At 33.9% G+C, this 18,027-nt stretch overlaps 1 protein-coding gene across 1 annotated transcript in view; it reads right to left on the bottom strand.

The window, feature by feature from the left end:
• LOC132742978 (major facilitator superfamily domain-containing protein 1-like) overlaps positions 1-18,027 on the bottom strand; it is a 50,345-nt gene that overhangs the window by 17,241 nt on the left and 15,077 nt on the right. The window contains exons 7-12 of the mRNA XM_060731481.1: positions 14,670-14,781; positions 10,554-10,610; positions 7,144-7,300; positions 5,107-5,204; positions 3,229-3,341; positions 652-763 (exon numbers count right to left, since the gene is read on the bottom strand). Coding sequence (XP_060587464.1) covers positions 652-763; positions 3,229-3,341; positions 5,107-5,204; positions 7,144-7,300; positions 10,554-10,610; positions 14,670-14,781 — 649 coding nt within the window. The remainder of the gene's footprint in view (positions 1-651; positions 764-3,228; positions 3,342-5,106; positions 5,205-7,143; positions 7,301-10,553; positions 10,611-14,669; positions 14,782-18,027) is intronic.

Raw genomic sequence — 18,027 nt, 5'->3', positions numbered from 1 at the left:
GCATCTGTGAACCAATAATTATTACAAATTAGTGCCTTGTTACAAGAGTATAATCACCTGTTAACAATTATCTTTGTAAAAAAGAATTATATGGAAACCATTTTTTTTATTTTTAGTTACATTGGCTTTGACCTTAAACCTATAGGGTCCAACAGCAATCCAAAGCTGCGTCTCTCCATAAACTTGCTATATGCCGAGTTAAATTACATTCCTAACTCCAATTCCGTAAACAAAATTAAGGTTGCTATATACCAAGTTTGAATACACATTCCTATCTAGTTATCGTCTGGAAACCATGAAGAGGACCGACAAACCGTCTGACCACTTGTGGATATTATTGAAATTGTTAATCCTAGACATTGCACTTCATATTTAGTTATAAACTACATCGATATACATGTATAATATAATTATGTTTATGGACCTGAGGCCTTTTATGCATTAAACTTGAACTATAAAAATTCAGAGGACCATATGAAACATGTATATGATATGTAGAACTAGGTTTGATACCTGAAGGTTTCTTTGAAATCAGACAAGTTGCTGCAGAAGTAAAGCACATACAAGGTTGTACTGGATGAACAAACAGATTGATATTGTTATCACTATATGCCACCTTTTGATGGTATGAAAATACATTTTGTAACTTACTCATTTGTTGCTTCCAATTCCCTCTCTTTCTGTCTTAGTCTAGCAGATTTATTGAGAACACCTCCTTGAGCAGCATCAATCAGGTACAGTAATACTGCAGCAATAAGAGCAACTGAAATCACAACAAAAAATTACATGAGCAACAAAGATCATTCTGCTGTTTGGTAGGGAATAGTGGTAATAGTTATAAAACACTGTATCATTCAGCAATAATAAACAAAAGGGTCATGATGGCCTTAATATCGCTCACCTGATTATAAATGCTGTAAATGACAATGGACAAGTAACATTGTAAACTATAAATGTAAAGCAGATGTAAAGTCTAAATCTTAAACTGATATCACAAAGTTCATATTTGCATCTGAAATAGTGCACATGTAAATCATATAATAATATAATCATAAATCACTGGTTTTTTTTAAAACTGGTTGATATTGCTAGGAGACAAGTATAGTTACTAAAGAAGCCACTAGTTGCTATACAAAATAAATGGTTACCTGGAAAGTCAGTGGTTGCTATGAAATTCAATGGAAGATTCACTTGTTGCTACGGAAAGTTAATATTTATTTTGAAAGACACTGGTTGCTACATAAAAAGTCAATGTTTGCTCTGGAAGTCACTAGTTGCAATAAAAATTTACAGTTTGCTATGGAAGACAATGGCTGCTATGAAAGGCTAACAGTTGCTATAGGAGTGACTGTTTGCTATGGAAAGTCGATAGGTTACTATGAGAGTCAATAACTGCTATGGGATGCCACTGTTTGCTATGGAAGGCTAAAGAGGGCACTGGTAGCTATGATAAGTCACCGTTTGCTATGGACAGTCACTGATTACAACTGAAAGTCAATGGTTGCAAAAGAAGTCTATGGTTGCTATGGAAAGTCAATGGTAACTATGTGAGTCACTGGCTGCAATGGAAGTCGTTGGTTGCTATGGATAGTCACTGGTTGCTATGGAAAGTCACTGGTTGCTATGGAAGGCAATGGTTGCTATGAAAGTCAATGGCTGCTTATCTGAAGTCACTGGTTGGTAGAGGTCTACTTGATAATGTTTTGTGCTAAATATGTAAGATATAGCCCTTGCTGCTTTCAAGAAGATTTTTTAACTATTTACTAAATTATAAGAAGCCGTGACTGCTGGGGCGGGGTCAATTTTGAACCAAGGGCTATAATTTGAACAAACTTGGTAGAGGTCTACTAGATAATGTTTCACCCCAAAAACCTAGGATTAAGTCTTCATGGTTTAAGAGAAAAAGATTTTCTAAAGTTTTTGCTATTGACATGTAAGGAAATCCCTCTGGTTTGGCCAATTCTGACCCAAAGGCTATAATTTGAAAAAAAATTGTCATGGTCCACTAGACAATGTTGCATGCTAAATATCTAAGATTTAGCTCTAGCTGTTTTCAAGAAGAAAATTTTTGAAGTATTAAATATATAAGGAAAAGCCATGACACCCTGGTCAATTTTCACCCAAGGGCTATAGTATGAACAAACTTGGTAGATGTCTACTATGTCATGTTTCATGCCAAATATCTAACTTTAACCTTCATTATTTTACAGAAGATTTTCTAAAGTTTTTGCTATTGACATGTAAGGAAATCCCTCTGGTTTGGCCAATTCTGACCCAAAGGCTATAATTTGAAAAAAAATTGTCAAGGTCCACTAGACAATGTTGCATGCTAAATATCTAAGATTTAGCTCTAGCTGTTTTCAAGAAGAAAATTTTTGAAGTATTAAATATATAAGGAAAAGCCATGACACCCTGGTCAATTTTCACCCAAGGGCTATAGTATGATCAAACTTGATAGATGTCTACTATGTCATGTTTCATGCCAAATATCTAACTTTAACCTTCATTATTTTAGAGAATATTTTTCAAAGTTTTTACTTTATACATATAATGAAAATCTATGTTCCCCCGGGACGGGACTAATTTTAACCCTCAAGCTATAATTTGAACAATTTTTGTATAGGTTCACCAGACAATGTTTCATGCAAAATATCTAAGATATAGCTTTGCAGTTTTTCAGAAAAGTATTTTTTCAATTATTCATTATATAAGGAAAAGCTATGACCCCCTAGGGCGGGATCAATTTTTGATCCCAAGAATATATTTTAAACAATTTCTGTAGAGTTTCATTAGATGACACACTCACAAAATATCTAAGCTTCAGGTCTTGCGCTTTCAGAGAAAACAGATTTTTAAAGAGTTCATTTTTAAAATCTATTGTTAAACCTTTTTGATTCAGATGTTCAACAGAGCTGAATCATTTGAGCTTCATGCTAGGAACATCCAATGAAAATTTCATCTAATTTGACCCAGTGGTTTCTAAGGAGAAGACATTTGAAAAAAAAGTTGACATCAGATGCAAGGAAGCACTGACAGATGATGGACGCTAGACAAATTGTGATCACAAAAGCTCTAATAAAAGACTGTTTGCAGTATCAAACGGGGCAATTTTTCTATTACTAGATCTTAATTGTAATCATTGAAAAAATGTTTTTTTAAATTCCACAAAAAATGTCTTATGTCCTTTTGATATAAAAATATACAATAACACTGAAAATAAGTACTTACTACAAAGCCATGCCAAAAAGAATACTTCCAGAATAAGGTAGCCATTGGAATCTACAATACTTCCAGCAGCTATAGATATGGTTGCTAGACCAAGATTCTGAATAGCCTGCATTCTGAAAGAAAATGTCATTGTTAAACACAAAGACTGTAGGAAAGACATTTTGCTGATACTACCAATAAAAAGAACAAGAGCTGTCACCCAAGTGACGAATGCCCCCAAAATGGTTTCTTAAGCATGCAGGTAGTATGAAAAGAAATGAGAATGAAAGTAACTAATTGCTTAATATTGATCTTTGTATTATTGTACCTGTAATCTCTAATTGTAAAAGTGTGAACCTTCAAAATATAAGTGTGACCTTGACCTTTGAAGAAAGGATGTGGTTCTTGGATGCAACAAAATGTTGTTATGAGATAGACATTTGTGCCAAGTTATTTCAAAATCCCTCAATACATGACAAAGTTACAGTCTGGACATGATTGTTGTGTAAGTGGGGACACACGAACGGACAGACGGACATGAGCCTTAGCCACGACACACATTGTCTTGATATGTAAGACATTTGTGCCAAGTTATTTTAAAATCCTTCCATGCATGACAAAAGTTACAGTTTGGACATGAATGTCTAAGCTCTAGCTCTTTTTTTTCTCTTTTAATAAAAAAGAAAAAAAAAATTTTTTTAAGTTATTAATATATACATATAAGAAAAATCAAAGACCCCTGGGGCTAGCCAATTTGACCTCAGGGCTTTAACTTGAACAAACTTTGTAGACAACAACTAGAAGATGTTTCATGTCAAATATCTAACCTCTACCTTTTTTAAGTTTTTACCATTCATATAAGGAAAATCAATGACACCACCCCACCCCCCGACCGACCAATTTTGACCCCAGGGTTTTTATTTGAACAAATTTGGTAGACATCCAATAGAAGATTGTTCATGCCATATATCTAAGCTCTAGCTCTTTGAGTTTTGTTAAAGAAGAGTTTTTTGTTTTTACTAAATACATATAAGGAAAATAAATTACCCCAGGGCTTTTATTTGAACAAACTTGTTAGACACTCACTAGAAGATGTTTCATGCCAAATATCTAAGTTCTAACACTATGCTTTTTTTTTTAGATTCTTAAGTTTTTTCTTTCGGTTGCCATGACAACCAGAGTTCTGCATGGAATTAAATTTTTGAACAATTTTCAAAGGTGACCACTAAAGGAACATTCCTGTGAAGTTTGGATGAATTGGCTTAGCGGTTTATGAGGAGATGTTGTTTAAAGTAAAAAGTTAACAGACGGTGGAAGGACAAATGGACGGCAGAAGGACGGAGGTCGGATGCCGGAAGAAAAGCGATCACTAAAGCTTACCTTGTCACTTTGTGATGGGTGAGCTAAAAATAATATTTTTTGAGGAAAATTCTAAGTTCAAAGGGAGAAAATTCTTGATATATTGGTGCGAGAGCTATGAACCTTGTCACATAAGTTATGGTTGCTGATAAGGAACATATATATGAAGTTTGAAGTTGATACCTTAAGAAATAAAAAAGTTATAACAAAAGTTATTTTTACTGCACCAAAACTTTAATCTGAAATCTGGACGCGGGTGCTGACGTCGGGGTGAGTAGGACAGCTCTCCATATGCTTTGTATAGTCCAGCTAAAAAGTTATGATCAAGGTACATGTTTGCAAACAGCAACGCCAACATGACTGTAACAATACCTCTATTTAAAAAAAAATTTTGAGATAATAAATGACTACTTAAAAAAAGATTATAATTGTTCTAAGCCAAATATCTAGAGTAAAAGTATACATTAGATGTAACATAACAAATGTGTATACATGGTTTCAAATGAAGATTAATTAGAAAAGCTATTGTTGTCAACTTACATGCCGTATGCTGTACCAAGTTGATGCTGAGCAACAATCATTGATGCCATTGGCCACAATGCACTGGCTAATACAGAATAAGCCAAGCCCATAACACTCTATAGAAATAAAAAATACAAAGGTTTTAATATACAATTCAAACACTTTTATCCATTTTATCATCTTGTGAAAATAAATAATTATGATCTTTTCTGTAGAAAATAGTGTTTCTGACATGAAATATGATAATTTTTATGGCATACTAAAAATTTAAGGCAGACAACTGTACAAATCATTTACATTTCCTCAACTATCCAAACTGTATCAAAGTAAGTAATCGATTGATTGATTGATTGATTGATTGAGTGAGTGAGTGAGTGAGTGATTCCAGCTTCTTGGTCAACAAGCATTCAGACAGTATCTACTTACAGAAGAGAGCAACTGTCATAAAGCCCAACACATTTTAGCTTCTTTACTTAAATTTCAGATGACAAGAACACCAGTTCAGTCAGACTATACTGATATCAGAGAGACATAAACAAGGAGTGCGCTTTAAAGTTGGAAGCTACTAGTAAATTTGAGCCGCGTCACGACAAAACCAACATAATGGGTTTGCGACCAGCATGGATCCAGACCAGCCTGCGCGTCCACGCAGTCTGATCAGGATCCATGCTGTTCACTTACCAACCCTATCACAAGTAGCAAAACTGATAGCGAACAGCATGGATCCTGATCAGACTGCGCGGATGCGCAGGCTGGTCTGGATCCATGCTGGTTGCAAACGCATTATGTTGGTTTTGTTGTGACGCGGCTCATTTGTATTTCAGTCATTAGTTATATATCCAATGAGTCTTAAACACAACAAACTTTAATACAAGGCAGATGTTTTTCCACTAGGTCACCACTACTAAATATCCAAGTTTAAACTCATTGTAATTTGGTTTCAAGGAAGAGTGCACTCCACTTTTGTAAGTGCTGGATAGTAAATAAGAGATAATTCATTATTTAAGGTCACATTCACCTTCATCTTTTGCCGCAAAATGAATGTGGCAGATAGGATTCAACTATACATATTTCCTAGGTCAAGGCACTTCCATTAAATGGGAAGTTTTTATTGTTATTTACTTGAACTTGAAAGGCAATTCCTAGCATTATTGAAAATGCTAATACTTGTGTAAATGATACACTTACCTGTAGATATATTCAAACAGAAAGTTGAATTACTTTTAATATTAAGACAAAGAGAGATTCTGATGTCTCCATCTTTCATGAAATCAGAGACTGACATTACTAAGGGATAAGAACCTCTTAAAAAATTCTCTAGAAAATTTTCTGATCCTGACCAACAATCCTTTGTGGGAGATTCATTAGCCTTTGGAGTTGATCAATTTACTTTTTAATTGCTTTTTTAAGCTTTTTTGGAACTTAGTTTTTATAAACTTGTTTTAATTACCATAACTAATTAAAGATCACATGGTGGCGTATATAATGGTAAATTTTCTTGTGTCAAACATTACAGTCCTGTAAAGTTTCATAGAAATTCCACCAGCAGTTTGACCTGTGAAAGGTTTTTCTATTTTTAAGCTCTGGTGGCCATTTTGTGCAGCAAAGTGCAACATGCTGGCAATATGAACAGTTAGGGTTGGTACTGATCACTCCTGTTAAGTTTCATTGGAATTCCACCAGTAGTTTTACCTGTAAAAGCCGGAGAAGCTTGTTAGACAGATGGATCATCAGGACGGACGGCGAAGACTATATGTATCCCAAAAATTTTGGGATACATAATACATAAGTACAGATGCTTTGATTAAATTGTAGTATAAAACATGTCAACTTCTTTCCAAAATTATAATAGTAACCACACAGTATTTTAAATCAATATTTGAAAAAAAAACATAGAACCAATCTTAAAATATTTTATTGAAAAACACTGAACTATGTTATTATCTGGAAATTCTACGATATTTGTAATGATTTTCAAAATTATAACTTTCTATACCAATGATAGTCTATTGATTATATAAAATTTTTGATTATATAAAATGCACTTAAACTTACCATGGCAACAAAAGGTGTGATAAATGTAAAGGCAAGCATGGCATGACAACCTATCGTAACAGAGGTGCCTAAAATAACCCAGAATACATTCTTGCCACTCTTGTCTATGAGGAAGCCAAAAAGGGGTGAGGCAATTGCTGATATAATGTATACTAAACTGAAAAATAAAATTCAGAAAGAAATATATATACATGTACAAGAGAATCATGATGGCCCTGAATCGCTCACCAGAAACAACTGTTATTATTTTCAAAGTGAAAGGGCCATAACTCTGCCAAAAATCATCAAACCATGACCAAATTCAAACTTGACCTAAGCATTCCTTTGACATATCCATGTCAAATTTGAGTTGAATGTGTCATACCGTTGGGGAGATAATGAACGGAAACTGAACAAGATTGCATTTGAGAAAAAATGCTATGCCACCGCATTAATTCAATACTAAATAGTAGTGTAGGAACAGATTTTTTTTGTTTCTATACAATTGAAGATTGAAATAATGCATATCTAATTCTTATTATCAGATAAGTGGTTAAATCTATTGTTAACTCAATAAAAGATCAGAGTAGGAATATATCAATGCAGTTTAGTCTAGTGAATTTGGTGGTGAAGGTCCTATTTCACACAGCCTAAATTTCAAGACTGCATCAAAGGACAACATGTAATACACTTTGTCAAAATCTAGGTCAGCTGATATCAAAGTTCACTTTTAATTTTGACACTAGAGGCAAAATTTAAACATCTTTGGTAGAGTACCTATAGATGATATCATTTAACAAATAATAAAGCTCTAAGCCTTGTACCTTCTGACAATAAGATTTTTTTATTTTTTACTATACGTATATATTGAAAATCAATGACCCCGGGGCTGGGGCAATTTTGACCCCAGGGCTATTATTTGAACAATCTTGCAAGAGGTTCACTTCACAATGTTTCATGCAAAATATCTAACCTCTAGCATTTGTCAATTGCTAGAAGAATTTTTTTTAAAGTTTTCCCTATGTAAATATGAGGAAAATCAATTACCCCCGAGGCGGGGCCGATTTTGACCCCAGGGCTTTAATTTGAACAATCTGGGTATAGGTCTATCAGACAATGCCTTATGCAAAATATCTAAGTTCTAGGCCTTTTGGGTCTTTACAAGAAGGTATTTAAAGTTTTCACTATATGTACGTATAGTGAAAATCAATGACCCCCGGGGCAGGGCTGATTTTGACCCCAGGGCTATAATTTAAACAATCTTGGTAAAGGTCTACCAGACAATGCCTTATGCAAAATATCTAACCTCTAGGCCTATGGGTCTTTACAAAAAGTTATTTTAAGTTTTTACTATATGTACATATAGTGAAAATCAATGACCCCCGGGGGCGGGGCCGATTTTGACCCCAGGGCTATAATTTGAACAATCTTGGTAAAAGTGTACCAGACAATGCCTTATGCAAAATATCTAAGCTCTAGGCCTTTTGGGTCTTTACAAGAAGATTTTTTAAATTTATTCTTATAATTCCTTTTGGTTGCCATGGCAACCAGATTTCTGCATGGAATTAAATTCTTTGAACAACTTTGGAAGCCCTTCACCCAAGGATCAATCCTGCCAAGTTTGGTTGAAATTTGACAAGTGGTATTACTTAGATAATGAACTGAAACTGATGATGATGGAATGACAGAATGACGGAATGATGGAACAGGGTAACACTATATGCCCCAGCCATTATATGGCAGGGGGCATAAAAACAAGAGACAACAACTTAGATATTTGACAGCCGGGGGACAAAAATTAATGGCAACCTGGGCCAGGGCTTGAGCTAGGGGGCGACTTGGGCAAAAAGTCACCTTTGGATTAGCTACTTCCCCTAAAACAAACTTTAAAGCCATTTTGAAGTCGCCGATTTTTTAGTGATCTGCAATACCTTTCTACGATGCTAGGTCTGTAAACAATTTTTCTGTTTACTTCTCAATTGCAACCAAATACCATCTGATATCCGCTAGTTAAGAACGTGTGTCAACATCAACAAAGTCTAATACACGCCTCAAGGCAAGAGTTCACTATGTATATCTTTCTCATTATGTATTCATGCGATTGACAAATCAGAACGCACATTGTATCCGAGGCAGTTTGCATTGACCAATCGGCGACACACTAACATACTGCGGCTATTTGTTGACAATTACACAAAATGGCGACAGATTCAATCAATTTTCACCGATTGCATGATTAAAGACACTTTCATATACATAATTGTTGCGGCGTTTTGGCGAGTAAAGATAAACAATGCCTAACGTTTTAAAGGTGTGAATATGTTCAAAAACTCAATTGTTAAAAACTTTCGGAGCACTTATCTGTAGGAATTTTGTGAAGATTTGTATCTAATATTTTATCAATACATTGAACTCTGCAAAGTTAACACGCTGATTATACAAATTTAAATGTCTCTAACATTCTGGCTTGTGGGCAAATCGCTAAATGAAAAATTGTAGACAATGACCAGTCTGACTCATTGCAAATGGCAAGTGGCACTGCTCTATCTGCCCTGAATATTGTAACCAACTAAACATACTCACTACATGTATACAGTATATCAATGAAAATATTATGTTAGCTATTGGTATACATTTATGAAAAGTAGATTTATAGTAGAACTGTTTATTTGAGAGGTGTTTCTTATTTCTTTTCCGGCTTGTAAAGTTTCCTAGCTTATAAGTCTCGAGATGACACCTTATATGTCTCCCAACTTCTCCCTAAAGTCTCCTCACTTCTCCCTAAATCAGCTGGAGGGAGAAGTCACTTCTCTCTAAAATTTTGACCTAGCTTAAGGCCAGGGCGGGCCAATTTTGACCCCTCGGTTACAATTAGAATAATCTTGGCAGAGGTCCACTACACAATGAAGTTTTTAAAGTTTTTAGTATATACATATAAGGAAAACCTATGACCCTCCCACCGCACTCCCCCCTGATGGCTGGGCCAATTTTGACACTAGGGACAAAATTTGAACAACTTTGGTAGTGGATCTGCTGGTGATAATATATACCAAATATCAAAGCTCTAGGCCTTGTACTTTAAGACAAGAAGATTTTTTTAATTTGAATTTTTGAAACCCTGTGACCTTCTTATGCAACAGACCAGAACCATTTGAACAACTTTGAAAGGGGACATTCATGGTCATAAACCCCTTTCTAGGAACAAAATATAGCACTTAGCATAGGTGAATCGCTATTTGCAGATGCTGCAGTCGCATAAAAAGACATAATAACATTACATAATGCAATGAGTGAGACACAAAGCAACAGATAGTCACCCATCTAAACTTTGTTAATTTCTTTGAGAGCTGTATCATTAAAGTATAATTATATGAACTTTTTTAGCTGACAAGATTCAGTTTTTTAAAAGCTTGAGTTTATATATAACATACCTGTTAACACTATTTGCTACTGACGGATCAAGTCCAAATTTCATTTCAAAGAAAACACTGGAAAAAAGAAATTGTAAAGATAAATGACATTATGTTCATATTTTCATTGTCAAGTGGAGCTGAATTGACTTTGTATTTCAAAAGATTGGCCATTTATAATGATGACTGACCAATGGTTAATAATGGAAAATGTTAAGGATAAAATATACATCTGCCTAAAATATATAACAAGAGGACCATCATGGCCCTTAATGGCTCACAAGAGGATAAAGTCTACATTGACAAGATTGAATTACCTGGACATTCCTGTCAATTCAGTTTTATCAATCATCCAAGGGCTAGAGAAGAAGTCTTATTTCTGTATTAAGCATGAAACCATTTTAAGGTATTAGGACCCTAATGGGCACTATCAGAAACTAAAAAAATGACATCATAGGTCAGATGTATACCTTAAAGTACACCTGTATGCAAAATTTAAACAAAGTTTACCGTACGGAAATCAAGTTATGGCCACTTTTCTGAACTCAAGCTAGGATGTTATGAGGGCCCTTTTTTAGAAATGCGGATCCTTTAAATAATCTGCAATAACATTCTAATGAAAAATGTTTTCCCATTAATTTTTGGTAAGAAACAAGAAGTATCATTCAGCTAACAATCCACATAAGCAAAATTATGGTTTCTACTTAAAATTTATGAAATCTGTATAAAAATGTTACCCTACCCCACCCATTTTTACCACATGTCTGACCATTTTTCTACTTAGGGAGCCTTATTTAAAAAATTCTTGAAATTTACCCAAATGAGTGCCTGTTTTCAAAGTTTCACTAAATTTTTTAAAAGGTATATTGGTTGATCTTGTAAAATATGAAATACTTTTACCGTCTAGTTTTGATTATATTACACTTTGAAAATATCAGGTACCATATTTATTACTAGATTAAGCATAATTTAGCCAATAAATACCTATATAAATTAAAAAATCTAAATTAAACACTTTTTTCTTTCCAAATGGGACATGAGAGATACATAAATAATGTTAAAAGAAAAAAAGAAAGAAAAAAAAAGTTGACCCTTCTGGGGATTGAACCCATGGCCCCTCATTTTCAATGTAGTTAACAGTAGTTCTAGCCTATTTGAATACTCTTCAAAGCGGAGGTAATGCATTAGGGTGCTAATACCTTAACAAATTTTGTTAAGGACCACATAAAGATCATTAATGTAGAGGTTCATTTATTAACTAGAATTCCGCGAGTCAGATGTGTCACCTTGTGAATAGTATAGCTGTGACCCTTAGGCATTTTCTTCTGAAATATTGGTTATCTATAAACACCACTCTTACAATTTACACGTCCCTTGAATTTTAGTGGCATTTGAATTGATTGTAACAATTGTACATCAGGATTAATAAAACTGATATATTATCAAACTAGAAATGTGCCCCCACCGTGCCACTGTTCTGTCAATCTTTTTACTAAGTCAACGGAAATAACTCTACAAATACTGGATAAATCCACAAGCGAAACCCCAGGTGCAAATCTAAATATGCTGAGCAACCTGCCCATAAGGTTTAATGACTCTATGTCAAATCCTTTTTGAGTAACTTGCGACACAAGTTGAAAATTGCAAAGATTTTCTAAGTCAAGGGCAATTACTCTAAAAATACTAAATAAATCCAGACGAAAATACCTGGTGCACAACAACACATGCAGATCAACATTCCTGTAAAGTTTCATGACTGTAGGTCAAAAACTTTTTGAGTGATGTGCGACACAAGTTGAAAATTGCAAAATTTTACTAAGTCAAGGGCAATAACTCTACAAAAACTAAAAATATCCAGACGAAAATACCCAGGTGCACAACTACACATGCTGATCAACATTCCTGTAAAGTTTCATGACTCTAGGTCAAATTCTTTTTGAGTTACATGCGACACAAGTTGAAAATTGCAAAATTTTACTAAGTCAAGGGCAATAACTCTGAAAATACTACAAATATCCAGACGAAAATACCCAGGTGCACAACTACACATGCTGATCAACATTCCTGTAAAGTTTCATGACTCTAGGTCAAATACTTTTTAAGTTACATGCAACACAAGTTGAAAATTGCAAAATTTTACTAAGTCAAGGGCAATAACTCTAAAAATACTAAAAATATCCAGACGAAAATACCCAGGTGCACAACTACACATGCTGATCAATATTCCTGTAAAGTTTCATGACTCTAGGTCAAATACTTTTTAAGTTACATGCGACACAAGTTGAAAATTGCAAAATTTTACTAAGTCTAGGGCAATAACTCTGAAAATACTAAAAATATCCAGATGAAAATACCCAGGTGCACAACTACACATGCTGATCAACATTCCTGTAAAGTTTCATGACTCTAGGTCAAATACTTTTTGAGTTACGTGCGACACAAAAGTGAACGGACGGACGGACGTTCTAACAGGACAGTAATTATGTGGCTACTCTATTGTTCTCTCTATTGTTCTTTTTAGCCACACAAAAAAAAATAGCCACATTAAAAGCATTACGGAATGAATATATATATACATCAAAGAGAAAGAACAGTTACCTATTGTCCCTCTAGCCACATAATTACTCTCCTGTGAGTGTGGAAGGACGGACGGACAAGGGTAAATCTAAATGCCCGCCACTAAAGTGGGGGCACAAAAATAAAAATACCATGGATAGATCAAATGGAGGATTCTGTGCACTGCAATTCAGGTGAATGAAAAAAGCTTAAGTACCAAATTTGGAGGCAATCTAACTTATAATGACCAAGTTATGCTCTGGACAAGCCTATAAAGAAGTGCAGAGTACAAGTTCTTGTGCACTGCACTTCTACTCAATGAGAACTATCATCCTCTTAAGTTTCAAGTCAATAGCTTTTTAAGTGTAGGAGAATTGGCTCCGACAAAAATAAAGTATTATAATTAACAAAGGGCATTACTCTTGATTCAAGTCCATAGCTTTTATAGTGTAGGTAAAATGGCCGGGATAAATAAAGAAGAAAATAAACTAAGGGAAATAACTCAAAAATCATGGAGTACCAGTTTTTGAGCACTATACTTCATCTCAATGAGATCTAACATCCTATGAAGTTTTCATGTCAAAAGTTTCATAGTTTAGGAGAAATGGCCCGGCAAAAAATGAAATATGAAAATTTACAAAGGGCAATAACTCAAAAAATAAGAAGTGCAGAGTACCAGTTTTTGTGTACTACACTTCTTTACAATAAAATCTATCATCCAATGAGGTTTCAAGTCCATAGCTTTTATAGTTTAGGAGAAATGGCCCAGTAAGAAAATTAACAAAAGGGCATTAACTCAAAATTCATCATGTACAGAGTACCGGTTTTTGAAAACTGCACTTTATCTCAATGAGATCTACCATCCCATGAAGTTTCAAGTCCATAGCTTTTATTGTGAAGGAGGAATGGCCTGGACAAAAATAAAGTATTAAATTTAACAAAGGGCAATAACTAAAAAAATAAGAAGTGTAGAGTACAGGTTTTTGTGCACTTCACTTCTTGTTAATGAGATCTATCATCCTATGAAGTTTCAAGTCCATAGCTTTTATAATTAAGGAGAAATGGCCCGGGCAAAAATAAAGTATGAAAATTTACAAAAGGCAATAACTCAAAAATTAAGAAGTGCAGAGTAATGATTCTTGTGCACTGCACTTTGAGTTATTAAAAGAAGCATGCATACCAAGTTTGGAGTCAATCTGACTTATCAAGACTGAATTATGCTCTGGACAAGCCTTAGGGTACAACCACTGACACCGCCGACAAAAGTAATCCCTATATGTCTCCTTTTCAAGGCGACACAATAATAAATAAAGACATTTGATACTGAAGGTCAAGGTCATTTATGAGTCAAAGTCACATTCAATCTGGTCTATTTGAAGGTCATTTCCAAAGGGTTGTTGGAAGTATAAAGTCCAAGTGTCCAAGTATGAAGACAATATATTAAAAAATAATGTCCTTATTGTTAAAGTTTTTGGACAGCAACAGAACGGACAATATGACTGTAGCAATACCTCAAATTTTTCTTTGGAAAAAGATGAGCTACAATTGAATGTTAGTAAATAATATAAGGGTACTACTTACAGACCAAGTCCTATAAATGGGAACACTGCCACATAATAGGCTACACAGATAATACATAGCAACCAAAACTTAAATCCAAAGTACTTTACATCCTTTATTCTTATAACTTCATCTGAAAAAATATCATTGCTTATTTCACAATAACAGTTTCTTGTATTATTTTACTTGATATGTTCAAAACAAGAGCACAGCATAGGCTGGGTAATACATTCCCGAATCGAAAATTGTTTTTAAGTAACCAAAATTTTAAAGTTATCAAAAATAATCTCTAAATTAGAGAAGAGACCCATTCATTACAATTGTCCGGAATAGGATAAGAGGATGACTACTAGACCCCTTGACTCTTAAACCCCTTTTTACATGACTTTTCAGCCCCTAGTAGTTAATACATTTCAACCCATATATTAAATTTTGCACTTTAAAAGGCCAGTAAGATACTTTGAGAAATAAGTTAATTTCATTACAAGATCCAAAATAATAATGAAAAGGTAAAGAAATAAGAAATATTGTTTTTAGGTCTTTTAATGTTTTGTTACATTGTAGTGATAATATATTTAAGGGAATTTTTATATAAAAAAGTAAAAGAATAATAATATAAATAATAAAATACATTGATAAACAAAAGTGCCATGATGGCCCGTAATTATATCGCTCACCTAGTTATCAAAAGTAAAGGATTTTATAAAGAATTTGAACAATCATAGGAGAGCTCTACTACACAATGTTTCACACCAAATATCTAACCTCTAGCCTTTGTCAAAACAGAGATGATTTTTTAAGTTTTTACAATAATTATACATACAGTCCAACCCCGATTATTTGAATTGCCTGGGAATGAAAATTTACTTCAAATAATCGAAGGGTTCGAATAATCGAAATCCGAATATTGTGATACACGAAAACTACTCCACTTTGGCCAATCATAGCAAAACTACCTATTACAACACACTGGTTTCCAACAGTCAGTCAAGCAAAATAAATATTCAAAAAAAGATGCATAAAAATAATATTTTCATTGGTATTGAAGACATAAATACTTGCATTTTATTCTACATTATGTATTGTTTCATTTCATTCAAAGTCTTGATAATGGCCGTGTTGTCACTACGGTATTTACAGCTAAACTCTGGTATTTCCGATTTGGTAAAGGCTCTCATGTAGCGTTACAATTAATGAAGAAAAAAAAAATCTTTTGAATGTTTTGACAAATTCACATGTAGAGTATTCGTGTAAATTATTGCTGTCATCTTCAAGCAATAACAGTAATAACAACCGACACGGTGCATAAATTTGAATAGTCTGTAAGAAAAGTAAATTAAAGAACACACAAAGCATTATTATCACGTCTAAATACACGCATGACTGTTGGAAATTTTACACAAGTCAAAGGTCAGCGGGTGGATCTGCGCCAATTAGTCTGGCTTCGAATAATAGGTGTGAAATTCTTTCATAATTGTATAATCGGGACCGAAGTTTTACTACTAGAGGAGGTTTTCGGATAATGCATTTTGAATAATAAGTTCGTATTTGTATTGATTTATATATAGATAAAAACCAGACCGCCGATCTTCTTCGAATAATGCCGGGTATTCGAATAAAGGTTTGTCAAATAACCAGGGTCGGACTGTATAAGGAAAATCAATGACTCCTTGGGATGAGGTTTGAACAGTTTTTGTAGAGTTTCATCAGATGATAATACACACAAAATATCTTAGGTTTAGGCCTTACACTTTCAGGAGATATTCCAAGTTTTTACTTTATGTACATAATGAAAATCAATGACTGCCATGGCGGGGCCAATTCTTTTGTTATTTTCTTTTGTTTAATAGAGAGCCAATGGCCCCTAACTGTATTGTTACGAAATGAACTCTATTGTTCTCTTCTGTTCTATTTACAGTTAGATGGCCCCCTATTCAGTAGTGCACACTGACGGACGATGGATGCCGGACAAAGTGTGATCACAAAAAGCTAAGAATCAGCAAAAACGAAGCAAAATTTAGACATTGACCTTGAAGATCAGGGTCATTTATGAATGAAGGTCAAGTTTAGTCTAGTCTACTTGAAGGTTTTGTCCCAAGGGTTGTTGTAGCCAAGTTTGAAGACAATACACCAAGTACATAAAAAGTTATGATCAAGGTTAGAGTATAGCAAAAAAATAATTAGGCTAAAAATGAATCTGGATTCTCAGCAAACTTTACAATACAGTTAAACATTTTATTCAGCAAGGAAAATCACTTAATGGAACTGTCTCTTAAGACAAAGCATGAGAAAAATTCAAAATTTATTTATGATATTTTCCCTTAAAAGGCTTTGCGGTAAGTTTTTCAACTTCACTTATATACTTAATATAATGATTAATAATTATAACACTTATAATCCAAATAGATGCTGAAATAATGACTTTCTGATATTTATTGACAAAACAGTTTTGATCCATTACATAATTGTTTGACATTTTTCCAGAATTTTTAAGCTCCTCCCTTGCTTTTTCTTTCCCATGACACTAAAAATCTCATCAGTTTTGATACTTTCTATTTCTACACAAACACTTGACAGGTATAAATGATCACTTGATGAAAAGATTCATCTCAATTAACTGACTAATCTAATTAGCGGTGCCTGGTCTCGTTAAGCAAAAGTCACTTAATACATTAAAGATACAGGGAGAAAATGATTGTACAGAAATTACAGTGGTCCCTGATGACAAAATTCACTTAATTCATGTGGTCACATGGGCAAGTTAGACTAAATTGATGTTAAACAAGAAGGGGAACTCTCCCTAGTTAACCATATACGGTAGCATTAATAAAATGTTTGTTGTCTAATACCTATACTTGTTTCTTAAACTTTTTATGCACTTGCTCAATATCTGGTGAATTATAAAAGCCCCAAATTTCAGACATATAGTTAGGAATAGGCATTATCATAGAATTAAACAGTTTAGGACTTTATATTGCTCACTAAGACAAGTAATAATATATACTGTTAGCTATAAATGATCTTAAACTGATGTCATAACATTAATATCTGCATCTGAAATGGTACACATGTAAACAAGGTTTTTCAATATTTGGGCTGTCATCTAGTTTTTAACCCCAGATGACCCATATTCAAACTTGACATAGAAATCATTTAAAGAACCTTACAAGATTTCAAGGATATTTGGGCTTAAAATATTACATTTATAGTGTTAACAAGGTTTTTCCATATTTGGGTTCTGTGGCCTAGTTTTTGACCCAAACTCAATCTTGAGCATCATCAAAACAACATTTCTGACTAATTTTCAGGATATTTTGACTTAAAGTATTACCTCTAGGGTGTTAACAAGGTTTTTCAATACTTGGGCTGTGTGCCCTAG

Source organism: Ruditapes philippinarum, unplaced genomic scaffold (assembly GCF_026571515.1).
Source record: "Ruditapes philippinarum isolate M1 unplaced genomic scaffold, ASM2657151v2 ctg845_1_1_1_1, whole genome shotgun sequence".
In the NCBI taxonomy this organism is placed as follows: Eukaryota; Metazoa; Mollusca; class Bivalvia; order Venerida; family Veneridae; genus Ruditapes; species Ruditapes philippinarum.
This window is presented reverse-complemented; position numbering and strand designations above follow the sequence as displayed.